Source organism: Filicampus tigris, chromosome 20, assembly GCF_054856515.1.
Source record: "Filicampus tigris isolate MCC_2025a chromosome 20, RoL_Ftig_1.0, whole genome shotgun sequence".
Classification (NCBI taxonomy): Eukaryota; Metazoa; Chordata; class Actinopteri; order Syngnathiformes; family Syngnathidae; genus Filicampus; species Filicampus tigris.
In genome coordinates this window covers 6935118-6955044 of record NC_141236.1, presented here as the reverse complement: position 1 = coordinate 6955044, position 19927 = coordinate 6935118, and the positions used below count along the sequence as shown (strand labels likewise).

Here is a 19927-nt window from a genome sequence, read left to right as displayed (position 1 = left end):
AAACTTTTATTTACAATATTTTCAGTGCAAATTATATTAGCAAAATAGCACGACACACAAAATGACATGTACAGTGTGTGTGTGTGTGTGTGTGTGTGTGTGTGTGTGTGTGTGTGTGTTCCGAGATTTCATTTACACAACGTGAAAGACTGCTATAACATTTACATCTTATTTTATTAGTTTGAAAGAACCATGCAAGCTGAAATCGAATGAACTCAAAACGTCTTTCGGGGCAAGCTTGCGTTATTGTGTCCGTCATGATGCAATCATTTCGCTCCCGGAAGTGAGTGGATCAATGCAAGGAGTCCACGAAGCACAAACGCTTCATATTAGAAGCTGGGGTGAAGACGAAGACGAAACCGAGTCCGAGTGGGCCGACTCCACGCCGGCGTTGATGATCACGCTGGTTTTGTTGTGCTCACAAAGGTCCAAATGTTGCGCGGCGTCGCTCTTGTCCTCCTCCGGAGCGTCGTCGGAGTCGCACTCGCTGCGCTCAACGTCGCTCTCGCACTCGGACTCGGCCGTTTCTTTGGGGTCCCTGCCGGAGTCGGGCGTGCCGTCCCCGTCCGGCTGCTCCTTGTCCTTGTCCTTCTGGGCCTGGGCCTCTTTGGAGTGTCGCCATTTCATGCGCCGGTTCTGGAACCACACTTTCACCTGGTGGGACGCACGCATGCGCATCGTTACACTTTGGTCTTCTGCGCTCTTTGGTTCATTAAATGCATCATTCAAATGCAAATACAAATTGGATTTTTAAAAGATCTTTCCGTTTTTTTAAATACATTATAGATTTGCAAACAATTTTCCTGTAAAGTTATTGTGGTTGTTTTAGTTTTATTAAATACATTTTGAATTGTTGCTCAAAAACGGGGCGCAGTTTTTTCTTTATTATATCGTACAATAGAAAATATTAAGTCTCATTTATGAAATTCGTTAATGCTTTAAAGGATATCCCTTTCAGATGTCATTTTCGAGGGGGTCCTTTCAACACATGCCAATAATAACAATTAAAAAGAATGCTAAAAAAAATTAAAAATATAATAATGTCTTGCCTGTCTGTATTTTTATTATTTTAGTCCTGTTGTGGAGTGTATTTTTATTATATACACGTTTCTCAGTGCTATAAGACTGGCAGCCTCTGTGATTATGAAAAAAAATCTATAAAGCACAGTTTTTAATTGCATGTCAGTTTTTGTTGTGTTTTATTAGTACAATAATTCCTTTCCATTATACATATACGTATACTATCTATACATTATTCAGTCCTTCCATCCATCTCTTTTCTATAAAATTCCTTTCTTGCCTCTGTATGTGTTTTATGGCTATATACTTAACTGTATTTAATTTTGTGTGTGTGCAGTGTGTGATTTAATACACCATTTAAGTTACTGCTCAGAAATGGGACACAGGTTTCTGTATTGCAGATAAAATGGAATTTTTGCTTGAAATGTGATGATTATTTTTCCCTTTAATGAGTGTTTTACTTTTTTTTTATAGGATTGTGTGTTCTACAACCTTTATATGGCTCACAATAGGTTTAGGGCCAGCTGTGCAGACAACAGCCTTTTAAAACGTTGGGTAGAACCATAAAACTCAAAGTTCAAAATTTTGGAGTCTGAAGAACAGTATTTCATCATTTCAAAGGGGGTGCAATGAAATACCGACATTGTAATGCCAACATGATGATGTAGTGATGTTTTGCCACTTAATTGAGCGTGGAAATTGTTTAACATATGTAATTCATCATTTTCTATGAACAAAAGCATCACAATCTCATAAGATGCTAAAACAACAAGTGGATTTGGAGCACTGGTTTGGAGTTTTGGTTAATTTTTATACACATTAAATGTATGCATGTTGCCTGTCTAACCTTTAGGAACCATATCATTCCTTACAGCTAATCAGCAATAAAAGACGAAAGAAATGAGTGATCATCAGTGCAAACAAATGGTTGAAATGTGGCTTGAGGCCTCCCTGGCGTTGCAGGTAAATGTGCAGGCAAAATCAAAACATGGAAAGCTGCAGAGCACATGCAGACGTCTGCCAAGGCCAAATAAAACAATGCTAGGGGTCAGCGTCAAACTGAACACCTTTACGGACATCCACTTCCTGCATTTTGTCACTGAGAGGCATACAAGTATTAAATAAAAATCGGGATTTTGAATTATCCAGATTTTCACCCAAATGTAATGGGTTATTATCTGCGTATAATCGATGACTCTACAGCCGCATGAGCCGAACATTTACCTGAGCGTCTGTCAATCCGAGCATAGCCGCCAGTTGTTTTCTGTCCGGCTTGGTGACGTACTTCTGGATCTCGAACCTCTTCTCCAGGCCTTTCCTCTGCAGGTTGGAGAAGACCGCCCTGGACCACGACCTTTTCCTCTTGTACGTCTGCGGCATCGTGTCCTTGGTGAGGACGGCGTACGGACCTGCGGGTCAACAAGACAACAACGGAAGCGTCAGACTTGAAAGGTGTGGAGGAAAAACCCGTTGCAGATGTTTCTCTCTCCCTTGGGGTCGTGCACTCGGACTACCTGGGAAGGTGTCCTGAAACTGATGCTGGCCTGTTTGTCTGCCGCCTAGTGAACTCATCATGGCGGAGGCGTCGCCCATCCCGGGTTCTATGGAGGTGAAGTACTGGCTGGCGGCAGGCTGAATAGGGATGTGGACGCCTGACTGACGGTTGGAGCTAATGATGGCCGTGAGATCTGTTTGTCGACAAATGGACGTAAGTCATGAGAGATATCAGGAAAGCGACGGCTCTACGTGACACTGAAGCGCACCTTTCGGAATACAGGCTTTGTGCCGCTGCCCTTGCCCTTTGACCCCTACACTTTGACTAGGGTTTCCCCCCAACATAAACGCAAATGCGGTTCTTCTCCGGAAGTCAAACTACATGTATTGATCGAAGTTCAACCGAAGCAACGTGGTTGTTTTGATCCCGTTCAATATGTAAAAAGAGTCCAGTTGCCTCAACCTTTGCGACCTGCCTGACGATGAATCTGCATATGTATTAAAAAAAAAAAAGAAAAAAAATATGGGTGATCTCCAAATTTCAAAGCAACAAACTTTGATCACATTTTAAGTTGGGCAATAAAACTAAATGTTTTTCGTTTTGCAGTTGTGAAAATTGGCTTTCCTGCATTTCACAACAAAGAAATACGAGTTTACAGATCGGTTGATAGAAATCAAAAGTAAGTCACATTGTTTCCATAAATGTAAGTAATTTATATTTGAAAGTTTTTCCAATGTAAATGACTGTTTTAGGCCCCCAAAATATTGTGTATTGTAGTACATGTAAAAGGATGATGAAGAACACGTGACTCAAACAAAAAAAGGCTCCTATATGCCTTTTGATGATCAATATAGCTGACAGCATCTTATATAGGAATAAAAAAAAAACAGGCCAGAATTTTTCAAAACGCAAAAGTCCACCCTTTCTTCTTATTAAAGTATTCGCTGTGATTTCGTTTCAACTGCTGTTTTCCCTCCCGTATTGACGCGACAAAACATCTCCTCACCTCTTAACTTGTCCTTCCCCTTTGCGTCAAAGTCCGTCGACAATATCCGATCAATTCCGAATTTGAGGTCTTTGCTTGAAGGCGGAGGAGCCTGCGAGGAGTTGAGAGCCCCCCTGGCCTGCACCGAGGTAAGCTGTAGTCCTTGCCTGTGGTACGGCGACGCGGGGCTCACCCTCGCCCCGTACACCGACGCGTGAGCCTCGGCGGGCCCGAGAGGGGACGGACGCAGCGGGGAGCCGCCGGAGGACGCGCGGTGCTGGCCCACATGCACCATGAGGGCCGAGGAGCCCGGCATGTTCTCCGCATCGCCGGCCTGGAGCAACTCCGCGATGCAAAACGACGGTTTCTTGCTGGTGTCCACCGCGAAGCCTCCTGCGCAGTACGCAGACCAAAGGCTGAAATTTGAGGCGTAAAACGGGTTGAGTCCGGCGGTGTACATCCCGCACGTTTGCACTGGAGCTTGTCAAATCTTACCAAAAAGGCATACATGCACAAAAAACAAGCAAGCGCGTTTGCAACCTGTTGGTGTCAGAACCGAATCGCACTCGCGAGTCTGAAATCCCAAACTGCACAGCTCCACTCCGAAGTTACTTGCACGCTTTTGATTGGTTAGTCGCTCAGCCAATGGGTGCCTTGCATTCACGCACGCACACTCGCGCACGGTTGAGCGACTGAGAGGTTTCCTCAGATGGATTGATTATATTTAAGTGAGTTTAAACACTCAAACTGACATTAACTATGCTACTAGTTGGACTTTTCTGAAGATAAATAATTGACTCAAGCATAAACTGTGGATTTGAATTCAACAGATAGTTAAAACATTCCAAGTAACGAATTAAACCATAAGACAATAGTGGGTGACACAGATTGTGAAGGCTACTTCGTTACTGTACTTGAGTTGGCTTCCAGGTCTATTTACTTGAATATTTACTGTATTTTTGATAGCAACTTACTTCCACTCCTATTTTTAAACGAATATACACCCCAAAAATGAACAAATTGTGGTCAAAATTAGGACAGATCCGCTCATTGGGTCATTGATCCATAACTTTTTTTGAATGAAAAGAATATTTTATGGGGGTTGTTTCAAACAAAAAAAATGTTTTGTTTTGTACAAAATTGCAGGTCAAAATTAACCAACGGGTCGGGCCGTTTTGGGGGTGGGGAAAAGCTGTATAACGCGTAAAAACAGCGGAACCGCAAATAGCAACGTGAACCATGCATGGAGCATTCATTAACAATGGTGATATTCCCCATCCACGCCCATTTTGTTATTAAAGACAATTGATTTCCCCCCCTTTAATGTGTTATCAAAACACATAGGGCTATTGCGGGCTATAACTATTATCTGTCAATGCGGACAATTTTTTTAATTGAATTATTCTTTTAAACGTGTATCTGTAATTATGAGTATTTTTTGCCACCTCTTTATAAAACGAGAAGTGTCATCCTGTTTTGATGGGCTGTGATTGGTGTTAAATGAGCGGATACGCCCGCTAGATTAGCCTCCAAAATAGAAGCTGCTTTAGTATTTTAGGATACAACAGAAATCCGTATTTCTTCCGGAGCTGCAGAAGGAGGGGGGGGGGGGGGTGGAGCTGTGGGCGATTTTATAATGACTGTTAGAACTTCCCTTTTTCAATATTTGTGCAACTTTATCTCGAGGCGCAAGTTGCACGCTGACGCAAATCCGTCCCCATGCTCATAATAAACAGAGGAAATCTATTCCCCGCGAAAACGAAAACACAATTAACTTCAGAGGCCGCGCTTCATCCGCAAGGACCCTCAAGATTCACACGCTGGGAGCTGGCCAACCAAACTTTACAAAGTTATGGGAATGGGGCTCGCTCATAGGCGCAATTAATTAACTGCGCGGTAATTACGCACCAGCTAGGAATTGTCTTTGGCTATAAAGTAATAAAATACAATTGAAGTCATTATGATGAATAATAAAGAACTCCCCAGTGGCATGTTTTCTGGAAACAATGGCTTCTGAAGGCCGCGTTCATTAGTCTTGGTCCACCGTGCCGGAAGCTCAGATGACCCTGGCTGCCTCCTATCATGATGTTTTCGAGTGACACTTTTTCCGGGTTAATTTTAGAAATGACTTGTAACGTTTGCCCTCCGTCGCGCAGTCAAAACAATCCAGGGAAGTGGATGTTAGTTATTTCAGGTGCTGATGAGCTTTGCAGTGGGAAGCAAGAAGGAGGAAACCTTAAGTGTTCCTTCACAGCCAGCCTCATTAGACGTGTTTATGCTTTCATTATTGTCGATGTCAATTATGCCATTTGGGCAGCTATATAACAATTATGTCAACAAAACATCACGTGGTTCAAAATTAGAATGAAGGATGTTTTGTTTCATAACAAATTGCTCACTGTTTTCAAATTTGAGATACAATTCCCGACAGCATTTCTTTACTTGTGCATGATTAAAATGATGGATCATTTTCTCAGAAATACGATGTAACAGATATCAGGTTTGATGAGTTACATTCACCTTTTTTTCAATCCAATCGCACATTTACAGAATGATAAAATTCCTGAACTTTGCCATTTTGTATCCGGATTATTTCCTTTTCGACATCTGGAAAATTGCTCTTGGAGTTTTTATAAAGTCCGTTTTTACAATCAAGCAGCCTGGTTTCTCATGCACTCTTTTTTTTATTATTATTATTATTCCTCTCTGGATGTCATTGTGAGTACCTTTTTACATAAACATAGCTTTTGAGCGTATATGTATGAATGATTACAAAAAGCCATCCATAAAGGTATAGGGACAATGACTCATTTTTTTTTTTTTTTTTTTTGGTCGACTTGAAGAAAAATTACTTTTCATGCTGGAATCCAGCTGGACAGTTCACCTTTATTTCCCTCTTTCCTAAGGCTTTCCTCTGTGGAACTGTTAGATGAGCTCAGGTTACCGTTGGAGTCAAACGCTCCTGCCTGCTTCAATAAGAGCACTTGAGTCTGTCTTCAACAATCAGTGTTGCACAACAGGTGACACATTTTCTTCTTTTGTCTGGAAATCAATGCAAGCATCTTTAGCTGGCCATGTAGATTAGTAACTGATCATTAGACATTAGAGTGCATAAAAAAACGGAAATATCCCAAATTATTATGACACTGGTACTGTATGGTTTGGTTGAAAAGTTTAGTGTTGAAAATACAATGCTTAATTTTCTTTTGTTGAATGTGTTGCCCCTAATAGCAGTTACTTGAAGCTTTATAATGACTAACATCAATACTAATGCTTATGTATGGCATTATGTTAGCATTATGCTAACCGACTTTTGTTATTAGCGCTTCCTTGAGATCCGAAAGACTCGTCATTTGATGGCTTTGCCCTGTTTAATACCACTCCCAGTTGAAGTTTAGTGTCCAAGTAACCATCAGGGGCACACTTCAACATTGGGTATTTAACCTAACATAAAAGAGTCTTTAGTACAGCTAATGCTAAAACATATTGGGAAACACATATAAGTTAAAAAAAAAAAGCAGCTAGTATTGGAACTCAAACACTCATATATTCTTTATCCTCTGCGAGGATCTGAGGTGAGCTGAGATATCTGTACTGTAGAGACAATCTTGGAGGGGTAAAACTGCCTACAAATGTTTTTTCTACAGTCTCTCTCTATTTTTACCCATTGCAGGTCGGTCTGCAACTGTTCCCTGTAATCAGAGCCGTTAAAGACAACCCGATCCAAACCGACGTGTCAAAACATCACTGCGTCACACTGGCACACAGTGAGCTCGCTGTCCTCACTACACCTGACGTTCACATGCAGGAGCCCATTGTTGTGGCCTGATTGCTGGCTGTGTGTTTTTCAGGAAGTCTTATATCGGGCAGAGGAAAAACTGAATGAGCCGCTCGGCACCGCAGCTCTTGCAGGATCAGAGGCTGGACAGAATCAAATGAGTTCCATTATTACACCGAGAATTATTGCTCCCCTCTGTACGGCTGCCGCTCGAGCCAAGATTACTATTTCTGGCAATGTTTGCCTTAGGAAGGAACTTTCGCAGATTTAATGGGACCTGGGCCATTGTGCAGGGCCTTCTGTATGGCACGCTGCCATCATCTCCACACAGGCAGAGAAGAAAGAGCTGAAGGGTACTAAAGTCCATTCAAAAACAAGGCAGTCAGTCTTCATTTTTTTTTTTGACAATGACCCTGAATGCACGAAGCACGTCAAACTCTCTCAGGTCGACGTGAACTCAAATGATCTCCGAGTAGCCTTTTTGCAAGGTTAAATGTCAGATGCGTCATTATGTGGATCGTGCATTGCGCTTGGCAAGAAAACTTACAGGAAACTGCAAAGATCACTGCTCCATGATTTCATTGTAGCTTCAATTATCCCGCAAGGGATGACGTTCCCATAAAAGCAGCCATTCCATAACGTTAAAGTCAAAATGAGTCGACTGCAAATGAATACCAAGAGAATGAATGTGACAAATATAATTTTCTACTTGAGGATATTATTACTGGACTAAATTGTCAAGCTGAAGATCGCTGTTCTCCTTATTGAAGGCAAGTGTCTTTGACCTGCAGAATGATGAGTTAAAATTCACATTTTAAGTTGAAAATGACTCAAATTTTTACTGTTAAACTGCATACTCGTGATAATTTAGCGTAGGAAATCTTACAAAAAGTCCAACATTACATTTGAAGTCAACAGCAATTAGCCGAACAACTTAGGCTGACATGCAACAAACACGCTGTAGATTCCTTATGATTTAATTTATCTTAAATGGTTAGGGAGTAATGTAAACGATTAGATTTTTTTTTTTTTTTAAAGCGGTCCAAAGATTAAACTCTCTTTACAGTAAAATGTTGTTCATTAATACATGGTGCAATCTCCCTAAAAGTTCCCAGACAAGGTGGTAATAACCGAAACTATACCCTGTAGTCATTTGGTGTGTCAAATATAAAACATTCAATGATAATCAAATATTGCTATGCTTATATTGAAATTCATCATTAATTGTTTCATTAATATTTTACCGTTTAGCTGAATAATGTGTACTCATGATAATGAATTTAGTTTTTATTAGTGCTGCAGAAGGCACTTCACACACACACGGCAGACAAAATGCGGCTTAGTAAGCACATTTAATTGGATTTTAATGGTAGGAGGCATTTGAATAATTTGGATGGTTAAACAAACAAAAAACAGAACAAAAATGTTTAATCCAATTCTACTTACTTTTTGCTGGAACGGATTCAACTGCAAGTTCACGTTAAACATCCTGCAGTCATTTTACTTTGAATAATTTGGTGTGGCAAATATTGATGAATTCTGTGACGCATGATCAAATATTGCAGTATTTTGTAACTAAACAGGTGTGCACATGATTTGGCACAATTTGAACCTGGTTCAGTCGAAAAGTAAGCTAACAAAGAGTTTCTGTGACTGTCATTGAGCTGCAAGGTGATTTCAAGTCACGTTGCGCTCTTTTGACTCTTGACTGCGTTCGGTAAAAGACACGAAGTGGTCATTAGCGTGACGTTGGAGTGGCTTAGACTAATCACACTCACGCTGACCTGCGCTGTGCTGTAAACAAGCTAAGGGGCTGCTGTAATAATGGCTGCTTTTAAATAAGGATGGCGACGGGGTGCATTGGAGCAAAGCCATCTGTTTATACTGGAACACATTTAAAGTCACCCTAAAGGCCGGCGGTTCGGGGCCCACTGGTGGCTCCCGTGTGCGAATGTACACAAGGCTAAATCACGCAAATCCGTGAGCCGAGTAAGACCGGAGACTCATGGAATAAGTCACAATAACAAACCATTAGGCCTACTGTTTTCGTAGGCTTTGCCTTGCATTTGATTCGCTGAATCCTTACTAATCAATCGGATTTAATGGTGCAAGGTTGCTATGGCGATGACAGAGAGGCTATCGTCCTTATTACAAGCCGCAGTCCGTCATTGTAATAATGGGGTCAGTTCGGCTACATCCACGTTATCTGAGGATATGAAATAACCATATTCTATCAGTTGTTTATTTTTGCTTCCCCTTTCAAAATAACTCCATTAAAAAAAAAAAATCAATGAAATTGAAATTAGTTTTGAAAATCACTCAAAACTGCAATTTGAACCGGGGTGTGTAGACTTTTTATATCCATTGTAGCCTATGCCAATGTCTTAAAATGAGTATTTATACGACCTACGGCTGACCTGTTTACTGAATCTGAGCCGTGATTGGTCGTTGTGAGCTGTTGTGATGTCATTTTCAGTCGACGGAAGACAAAATGGCTGCCCCCGGAGATAGCTAAAAACGAGTGCATTTTGCTGCTTAACTTATTATCCACAAATGCAAAATTAATCAGAATTCCGTGTTTCATGCCTGCTGGGAACATATTCTTGAAAAAAATATGTTTGGGTTGACTTGAGCTTTAAAGCTAAATGACTCATAATAACCATTAATACAATCTCAATATCAAGCTACAATATCGTAAGGTTTTTTGTTGGTGGGGGAGTACTTTTCGCAAGTGCACTGCTCTTATGCAAAAACTGTCTGATTTGAGATTTTTTGTCACAGATAGAAATAGCCTAATTTCAGCAAGACGGTGAATATGGTCTGTAAAGTGAGATAATTGGGGTATTTTGACTAAAAGCTAATCACAGATGTTATTCCAACACCTGGGGACTATTGGGGGAAAAAGAAAAAATATCCTGCAAAATTTACCATGATCAAGGAAAAGAAAATCATTGGATGAACAGAAAATATCTGCCCGATTTCTCCTCGCATCCATCATGTTATCTCTCATCTGCTGAAGCTGTTCACAGACTTATTTTGTGCTGAGGCTGTCTCGGGGGAACACAAGTCTCACGGGGACAATTTGTCCAGAAAACGGCTACTGGAAATCTGTTTGCACAAAGTCCCCAGAGCCACTTGGGTTTATTTTTTTCAAGTATTTTAATCCAACATATTGCGATCCAACAGACCATGAAGTAAATCCCCTCATCAATTCGTTTCACATGCTTTGCACCAATTCTCAGTGTTGACTTGTTGATTTTTCTCAGCACCTAATTTGGAACTTGTGCTGACATTGACATAAAACGACACAGGCTGGCTCCATGAATAATAACTTTGAATTATGGTAATTTTCAGACTTCCCTCAAGCTGTGTAGTCATTCCGTTTTATGACCTGGATAAATATGAACAGCAGAATGTTTTCACCCGAAACCAAACAAGTTTCATAGAGTTGATAACGTCGTACTGCCCTCTAGTGGCAATCAACTGTGACGACCGGGGGAAGTAATACATGTTTCGACAGTTTTTGTTTGACTATCCCGAGTCTGTATTGCTGCAATTTAGTGTGAAAATTGCACATGAATCATTGTGTCTATGGTGCTAATGAACACATTTCCCTTCATCCTGTTTGAGGGCCATGTGTACAAATCCCAGGGGATTCTCTGGTTTAACCTTTAGCCACCATTAGAGCATTACAAGGGTCCTCAGGGAGGATTTTGGGCTGAGTCAGGATGTGCAGGCCAGGCAGGTGTCAGCTGTTGCTGTGAGGACTCCGGTAATTGGCCACTTCTTTTTGGTAGTTAATTCTTCACCAGGATATGATTGAAATAGTGTGGTTTAATGGCAGTTCCCTTTTTTTTTTCCATTTACAGCAAAGTGAAATGGACGCAGGATTTATAGAACTTGGTGTATGATGGCCTTTCAATAATTGAAATTCAATATTGAACACAGCTGATGTAGTGGTGATGACGTACAACATCCTGTAGTGCCTTAAGTTTGTGATCTCTTTTTTTTTTTTTCTTTCTTTCTGGGGAGGGAAGTATCAACATTTTGGCATCTCCCAACCCAGTCAGCATTATTAAAAAAAATAGAAAATAAAATTCACTTTAAAAAAAATTACGATAAAAAAATCATTGAAAAAGATTAACAGTCAGGCAGTGACCCTCAAGTACAATCCATAAAACCTCCTAATCTGTAAAATGGCGTCTGTTTTTTTTTTTTTTGTAAAACATAAAAAGTACTGTGCTAAAAGTCCATCTCTTAATAAAGGATGCATAAAATGTTACAGTGTTTTGACTTTAGGACGCGTTTGTGCATAGTGTACCATGGGTTGCGTTTTTTTTTTTTTTAGCTTTCATCAGGTGTCTGCAACCGGCCGTCTCCCACGAGTCTCTCCCTCTCCTCGGGGCTGCTCTCCTCCTCCACGGCCGCCAGTCCGGCGCAGCACGCTATTCTGGCCAGCACGGGGCGATGCAGTCCATTGTAGAGTGCCGTTCCCACCAAGAGAACCAAAAAGCCCAGCACCTGCAGTCCGTGGAACTGCTCCCAACCCAGCGCCAGGCTCACCACCCAGATGACCAGCGTACGCAGGCTGTCCAGCACCATGCGGGTTGTGGCGCTGATCTCCTTGGTGACGCTGATGCCGGCGAAGTTGAAGAAAGCAATGCTGACCGTGTTGCCCAGCAGGGCCAACATGATGAGAGGGCGAAATCCGATTTGACAGAAGGCGTCCAGTGCGTCCTCCAGCACTTGTCGCGGGGTGTCGCTGAATTGGCCCACGTGGATGAAATACATGGGGATGAGCAGCAGGGACAGAACGAAGAAGCCAAAGAAACCTGGGCACAGAAAATAGAGGAAAATCCAGTCATCCACTTTTCATTTCTATTCAACAAATATATAAGCCATACAATTTTGAACCACGCCGCCTATATACAGCAAAGGTGCAGCTATTCTGTGGATTTTTCTTCCACCACTAGGGGCGCTCTAACCGGAATTACAATACAATACAGTACTTATGCATGTTTTTTTTTCATTATTTATTTTGGGGTTTTTTTCAAATAGAATTGGTGCGGCTTAAAGTCAGGAAATGACCATTAGTGTTTTACATACAGGGTGTCCTAAATTCTATTCCCAGGTTTGAATTTGTGTCTCTGAACACATGTTGTCGTCGATGACATGTATGTCATGCTTTGCCCTTTGAATCCTGCCTTATTGACTTCCGTCTGCGCGTTATCTCCTGTTGGAGCTATTGAGTGAAACACATTCTCAGCGTGGATGTTTGCTTCACCTTCAATTCCAACAGCCCGCAGAGGATGAACGTCATGTTTGTAGACAAATTTTTCTTCGAGGACCATCTGCACGGCCACGATGACCTGCGCCATGATGATCAGAAGGTCGCCTGAAGGACACAACAGGGGAGTTGGGGTTCAAATTGGGGGGCTGTCTGCAAATTTATACTAACATTATATTCTGTTGAAACCTTAATAGAAAAATGTATTTTACTTGTCATTTTATTGAGACATTTATATGTATCAATTTATCATGGTCGTTACTCATTTAATACAATACAATACAATTGTATTTATATAGCGCATTTCATAAATATACAAGCACCTTAGCTGGCAAACTTTTAACATAATTGTGAATAATGGTAATGAATTCCTCACCGGTGATGACGTCACTGAGTTTGTGGGTGTCATCATGGTGTCCGCTGACAAAGTCGGCGAGGCCCACAATCACCAGGCCGAGGATGGTGACGAGGATTCCGATCCACTGGCTGATCAGCAGCCGGCGCCTGAGAAACGCCACCGAAAGCAGACCCGTGAAGATGATGACGGCCCCTCGCAGCATCTGGAAACTGGAGGCGCTGGTCATGTTGAGAGCTACAAAGCCGGCCGGACAAGAATGAGACATTGGGAGGCCATCTTGAAACCTTGAAGGTCACAGCTACAGTCGATTTACTGTTTTTTTTCACTCAAAAATTTGTCTCAAGTAATTATCATAGATATAATTCTAAACTCAAGTAGGGATTTTGTGGGAGTAAAAAAATAAAATAAATAATCGGAGATGACTTACCAACATACATGGTTGAGGTGGCTAACATGTCACACATGGCGGGGGGGAAGAAAAGAAGAGGGTTGAAACTCTGGCCCGGGTTCATGTTAGGCTCGGGCCTGCGTCGGTCATGGCAAAGTAGGATGTAGAAGACGGCCAGACAGCTGAACTCTCCCAGAAACATCCCCACTGCCTGCGTGACAAACGCACAGATGCACGGCAAACTCAGTTCCCACTCAGGTATTTGATGTCATAACACGTGTCACTTTGAAAGCAAAGCAAAGCGGTTACCTGGACAAACGGATGAGAGAATGCATGTTCAGGGGTACCATGGCAACCGGGTGCCCTGAACGTGTCTGCCCATCTGTCCCAAAAGAAGACATTATTGGTCATATATCACATAGTTAAAGATGAAGTCAATGCAAAGAATTGTTTTTCAAGAATATGTTCTATGCAAGCCCACTAGTTGAAACAGGGCATTCTGATAAATATTGCGTTTGTGGAATAAGTGATAATCCACTCGTTTTTAGCCATCTCTGAAGGTGGCCATTTTGTCTTCTGTCGACTGAAAATGACTTCACAACTGTTCATAACGACCAATCACGGCTGACCTGTTTTCTCAATCTGAGCCGGGATTGGTCGCTGTGAGCAGTTGTGATGTCATTTTCAGTCGACAGAAGACAAAATGGCCGCCCCCAGAGATGGCTAAAAACGAGTACATTTTGCAGCGTAATTTATATTCCACAAACGCAAAATTAATCAGAATGCCGTGTTTCAACTAGTGGGCCTGCTGGGAACAGATTCTTGAAAAAAATATGTTTGGGTTGGGTTGACTTCTGCTTTAACTATACAAACACGTTAATGAGAAATGTAAAATGACGCAATGGCTGTAAAAGTATGACGCTGCTTGCTTTGACCTGATTTCTCTCGTTATGTAACACTTTGAGAACATGTGAAGTTACTTTTTTTTTTTTACTTAAACATCAAACATCCCGAAAAAAAAAAACAATGTTTGGTTTTTGTTATGTTCTACTGTCCTGATGCACAAATCCACAAAATTTTATAGTCTGACTATTAGAGGAAGCGTAACTGATGTGTCGCCTGTTTCAGTGGGCATGACAAGGGAATGCGGTTTCCAAATGTGATGACGCAGCAGTCCGACCAAGCTCGTCCCATCACGACATATATCACAAAATAGACATTGTCACCTGATTCCTTGTGTTTAATATGCTTCAGTAAAAGTAGACCAAACGAGGTGCAACGAACGCCGCTTGCTGTGTCCGCCTCATGTGACTGTAGTGAAACGTTAGCAGAAAGTAGCCATCTATGTCTGGCAGCCTGCAATATGACCTGCTAAGTCTGCACTGTGAGTTGAACTTTAAACTGCACTCGCTTGGGCATGGATGCTGCTCAGATGACAATGACATTGACGTGTGAGTCAGACAGTACAGGTGTAGGCAAGGTTAGAAGTTGTAATGCCAACTTAAATTCTACCAGAAGTCTTTCACATGTCACCTTTGGCATAATCAATACACCAAATATGGAATAGGGGTTGGAAAGTATGGCCTGCTTCATCTTTAAATCCAGCCCACTGAGCATTTACCAAAATACATTAATGGGAGTTCTGCTTTGGTTGCATCAATTTAGCCTTTTTTGTTGATTAAATGAGTTCATTCAAATATTATTTTAATAATTCTTCATTTTGTAGTAAAATCATGCATGTGAATCAGTTGTAAATAATAAATGAAGAACTTGAATTTTACAAATACATTTGATATAATTATATAATTGGCTAATGAGTTATGACTTGGTTATGAATTAAAACAAACATGAGAATACATGATCATTTACATTTTACAGACACATTTAAGCTTATTTATTTTGTTACCTGACCTTTCAGTCAATTTTTAAAAACAAATGTGGCACAACAGTTTGCCCCTCCCCGCTATACATAAATGGTATTATCACATTAGTTGATTATGGGGGAAAAATGGATCTTACACTCTAAATTAAATTACAAAGATTGCCAGTCCTACAGTTGCATGTACATGTGACTACCCAACAGGCTAAGGGCATGCATCAAAGCATGTTTTGAACAGTTGTTTTTGCTCATGTGAGTCTTGTTACATTCGTGGCAGTACGCTTATCTTACACAGCAAGGTCTATCACAACATTTGTCAAGCATGTATGCACACATTCACTTTTGTTCTTCGATCGTTATTTAGCAGCTAGCATCGCCTGCACGCAGTTTCAGTCTGTCATTACACGTAAATGCGATGAGTGAAAAAGCAGTAATTAAATATGCTCAACTACACCTGCTTTGTTTGTCATGCAATCGGGATGTGTTGAATGGTTTATTACCACATTTTGCTTGGAAAGATCAACACTGTCCCTACACAGTTATAACAGTTTGGTCCTGCTTAGCCTAGCCTCACAGCACAATGGGGAGAAAAACAACAAAAGTGTACAACGACTTACTTGGCCGACAACGTGTTAATGGAGCCAGTTATGAGCATAAGTCCCGCGAGGAACAGTTGGTATTTGGTCCACGCCATGCCAGTGAGTGTGAACAGGACAAATGAAGCAGAACCAAGAGAGACCAGAGAGAAGTCTCCACTCTCCGTCGAATCTCAGCAGACTGTGAACGCCACATGACAACTCACAGTCAGCTGACTGCAGTCACTACAACATGCTCCCTTCATGTCCCTCGGAATTTTGGGGACTCTATAAAGTACTTCAAACGTGAAGCCAACATCGAGTTGGACAAGAAAAAAACATAATGTTGATATGTTTGAGTCAAATAAATGGCATAATTATTGAAAAGTTCGAAGTGCACTTCAATCACAGGATCAATAATAGATTTGTTTGGTTGTTAATTTTAAACATTTATGCCTGCTTTACAACATTGTAATACTGAATTGAGATTCAAATCTTTATTTTTAATCGCCACTGATATGAATTTAGACGTGGCTAGCGTGAAGTTCCTTTTTACAGAGAGCCTTGAATGTATCAGGACGGGCTTGTTGGAAAACACTAGGGGGAGACACAGACCTGCAGCTACAAGTGCGTATAAAAAGTCTACACACCCATGTTTAAATGCTAGGTCAGGGGTCACCAGCTCCAGTCCTCAAGGGCCGCTATCCTAATTCAAATGATCAGCTCATCAGCAAGCTCTGCAGAAGCTTGGTGACGATCCTGTTGTTGGTGATAGCTATGCTAGGTGTTTATAATATTCAATATGAGAACAAAATAAACATTTTTTTTAATAATTGAAGAAAACATGGTAGCCTCCTTATTTCTCCTATGACTCTAAACTATATGTTTTGATCCCTGAAGTATCTTGACTCCCTATGCAAAACAGTGACGAATGCAGATTCTTCAGTGAATTTCCGGCTTCACTTCTGATGATGTGTCCAGCTACTAAGAGAAGTGTAATGGCAACATCCTGTTCCCTACTCACAGAAGCAGAACCTCTAGTTCCACTCTAGCATCAACTGCTGATGTGGATGAAGAAACCATCAGTGGCAGGACTCTGAAGGGTCACATGACAGTTTCGTGTGAGCGCTCCTCACCTTCCTGTTCTGCGGCTCGAGCGGACCTGACCGCCGTTAAGCACGAACGTTGCACACGCGAGGCTCATTTGTGCATGCTATACATATGTCACTGGTGACTGTCTGCTGATTTTTAAAATGCAAATTCAGCATCATCTGCTCACAAATGTGCACAATGTACTGTTCTCATCTATTCTTTCCAGAAATATATTTCTGAAACCAAATCATAAGCATGCTGAACATGTGAAATGGCGCAATGAAAAGCTGAGTCATTCAGGAATTTTAAGCAATCAGAAATACAGTTTGTACAGTGTTAATGTAGTGAGAAAAAAAAAAGACAGCAGCCATTTTTTTCTAGTTATCCATTTCCTATACCACTTGAGCTGATAATGTTGTTCAAGCTGACTTTTAGTGAAACCCCGAACTGGTCGCCACTCAATCACAGGGCCCCTTGAAACAAACCACCATTAGCACTCTCATTCACACCCACTGCTTTGATGAAGACATGAATTAATCTAATCAAGTGTGTTGTTACTCAACAAACTTCCAGAACAAAACATTTTTTAAACCTTTTGAATGACTTTTCAGGGTCTATTGTTATCACCGGAGTGTGACAATCGTCAGCTAAATGTTCACCATGGTCGCAATCAGCTAATGTTTCCTAGTTACATCATTTAGCTGGAAATGAATTCTATTTTTAGGAGTCTGGGCCTAATGAGCTAAATAGTCTTTTAATGATCCAACAATGACAAAATGGACCTTCAGGTAGATATTTGTTTATAATAACCACAGCAACTGTGCAAAATTCAGACTTTGGTAATATTTTCTTTTATTCTATTTTTACACGTGACTGCTCACTGACATCTTTAGTGTACCATTTACGGCTATTATTATGTACAGAGAGACAGTAGCAAAAATCATCTATTATTATTATGGAGTAAACTAGCTGGATTATGCAAAATGTGTAAATCTAATAAATGTTTTTTTTTAGCATCACAAACTGGAAAACAAAATATGAAAATACACAACTAGTCATCAACCATTTGCCTAGTTATTCATGTCATTACTTCATAGTTAATTCATATTCATATATCAATAGTTAATTGCATGCATAAGCTTGGGAGTGAATATTATCATATTATCAATATTATAATTTTATCGAGACGATTTTATACCTAGTCTCCTCTCTCACTATACAGCAGCTATGTATACATTACATCTTGTCATTTTTCTTAGTTTTTCTCATGCGGTTGCAGCTATCCTGAAGTCCTCCGGTGGTCCCCACGGGCGGCCTACTTCCCACTTTGAAAAATTAAAGCGCTACCACCAACAATACTGAATAATACATACTGTCAGGAATCAAGAACGTATTATCGGTTAGTTTGTTGCGATGTCGTGTGTTGGCCATACATTGAATCAACAGTTTGAATAATGTGATTTAATTAGTCTCCTCTTGCTTTTTTTTACCACTCCAACTACATCCCAATGTGACTTACTACCTCACACATCAACTTCACTTGAGGCAGGAAGTTAACAAAAAATGCTTCGCACAACTGAGTAAGCCTTTTTTTGCGTTTTAGGAGATGACTAATTCCTGCGGTGACGCGGTGCCGCCTGACCCGTGGCCCGCTGTCCTTTCTGTCCGCTCCTGCTCTGCGATCATTATCTACCGCATCAGCAACACGCCAGTGCATTTGTCGTGACCGCGTGAGAGCCACCGAGAGCTGTCACTGGTTACGCAACTCGGACTCCAGCGGTGCTAATAGCCAGAACCGGTCTTCGCGTGGTCGCGAGAGGCCATCAAAAACATGTCGCTTTAGAAATGCTCCCACCCCCTTGAGAGTACCAAAGGCGGACTGAAATGTAAGATGTTCTTTTTAAGACAATCGACCTCCTCGAAATCAAATTCACCTGAGGCACAGCCACTTCATAGGTTTCTGCTTACATCAAACCAAAGCCCACGAAGAAGTTTAAAAGATGTTTCGCAGTTATTTAAAAAAAATGCTACTGGTAAAGGTGATAAACCAAATAGTTAAAGTGAAAATCAACCCAAACATATTTTTTTCAAGAATATATTCCCAACATGCCCACTAGTTGAAACACGGCCTTCAGATTAATATTGTGTTTGTGGAATGTGAGTTATGCAGCAAAATCCACCCACCTCAGCTGGCAGCCATTTTGTCATTTTTGTTGACTGAAAATGACATCACAACTACTCAGGGCTCAGGTAACGACCAATCATGGCTCAGCTTCAGAAAACAGGTCAGCCGTGATTGGTCGTTACCTGAGCAGTGAGCAGTTGTGATGTGATTTCAGTCGACAGAAGTGACAAAATGGCCGCCTCCATAGATGGCTAAAAACAGGTGGATTAAGTCCTATTCCACAAGTGCAATATTTATCAGAATGCCTTGTTTCAACTAGTGGGCTTGCATAGAACATATTCTTGAAAAAAATATGTTTGGGTTGACTTCCACTTTAAAGATTTTATTTTAAGGTTTTGGGGTGGCCCCTCCAGTGGCTAAATTCCATCTCCACATTCATAACCAACACAACAATCTGTTGTAAGATAACCAGATTCGAGAACCTTTAATGTGATATGTTCGCAAATCGGGCCTTGACACGAAGCAGTAAGTGGAGGAAACCATTTAAATAGCATTGCAGGCCAAGTCAAAAATTATTTTTAGTTTATATGCAGCCGGTCACCCAAAAACGGACAACAGGCTGCAAATAGCTGTAATTTGGACACCACTGGCCCACACATTTAGGGGTTCTGTTGCATATTATGTTTGATGTACGACAAAATGTGCTCTCGATGTATAAGTGGCCAACGCACAACACTGAATCGAGATGATTTTGTTGCCATGATGCAAGTGTAAGACAATGAACAATTATGCTTCATCTTCACATTCTTTGCTGTGGCATTCTTGGATAGATCGTATAGTAATCATTGCAACTCCAATCTGGGCTGATCATCGAGCTGTTGAGGATCTTTTCCACAAGGCCTGGCACATTTTCCTGCGGATCATCTCGGAGGACACCTAATCACA

At 41.1% G+C, this 19927-nt stretch overlaps 2 protein-coding genes and 1 long non-coding RNA gene across 4 annotated transcripts in view; 1 reads left to right on the top strand and 2 right to left on the bottom strand.

Moving 5' to 3' along the window:
* Window positions 1-4494, top strand: part of LOC147128078 (uncharacterized) — a 56706-nt gene extending 52212 nt beyond the window's left edge. The window contains exons 4-5 of one of the 2 annotated variants that reach the window (XR_015084011.1): window positions 2332-2472; window positions 2584-4494. This is a non-coding gene — a long non-coding RNA (uncharacterized LOC147128078). The remainder of the gene's footprint in view (window positions 1-2331; window positions 2473-2583) is intronic. The other variant, XR_015084010.1, reaches the window with a different exon arrangement.
* hlx1 (H2.0-like homeo box 1 (Drosophila)) lies at window positions 46-4085 on the bottom strand. The gene is made up of 4 exons (XM_086019524.1): window positions 3522-4085; window positions 2535-2708; window positions 2245-2429; window positions 46-654 (listed from the first exon to the last, which is right to left on the bottom strand). Exons 1-4 carry the CDS (start codon window positions 3958-3960, stop codon window positions 325-327), a joined length of 1128 nt encoding a protein of 375 aa, XP_085875650.1. The 5' UTR covers window positions 3961-4085; the 3' UTR covers window positions 46-324.
* A 5862-nt stretch (window positions 4495-10356) lies between the features above and the next one.
* slc35f6 (solute carrier family 35 member F6) lies at window positions 10357-15958 on the bottom strand. The gene is made up of 6 exons (XM_086019523.1): window positions 15808-15958; window positions 13621-13693; window positions 13351-13522; window positions 12942-13157; window positions 12563-12673; window positions 10357-12110 (listed from the first exon to the last, which is right to left on the bottom strand). The coding sequence occupies exons 1-6, from the start codon at window positions 15882-15884 to the stop codon at window positions 11623-11625; spliced, it is 1137 nt and encodes a 378-aa protein (XP_085875649.1). The 5' UTR covers window positions 15885-15958; the 3' UTR covers window positions 10357-11622.
* Window positions 15959-19927: the final 3969 nt, after the last annotated feature.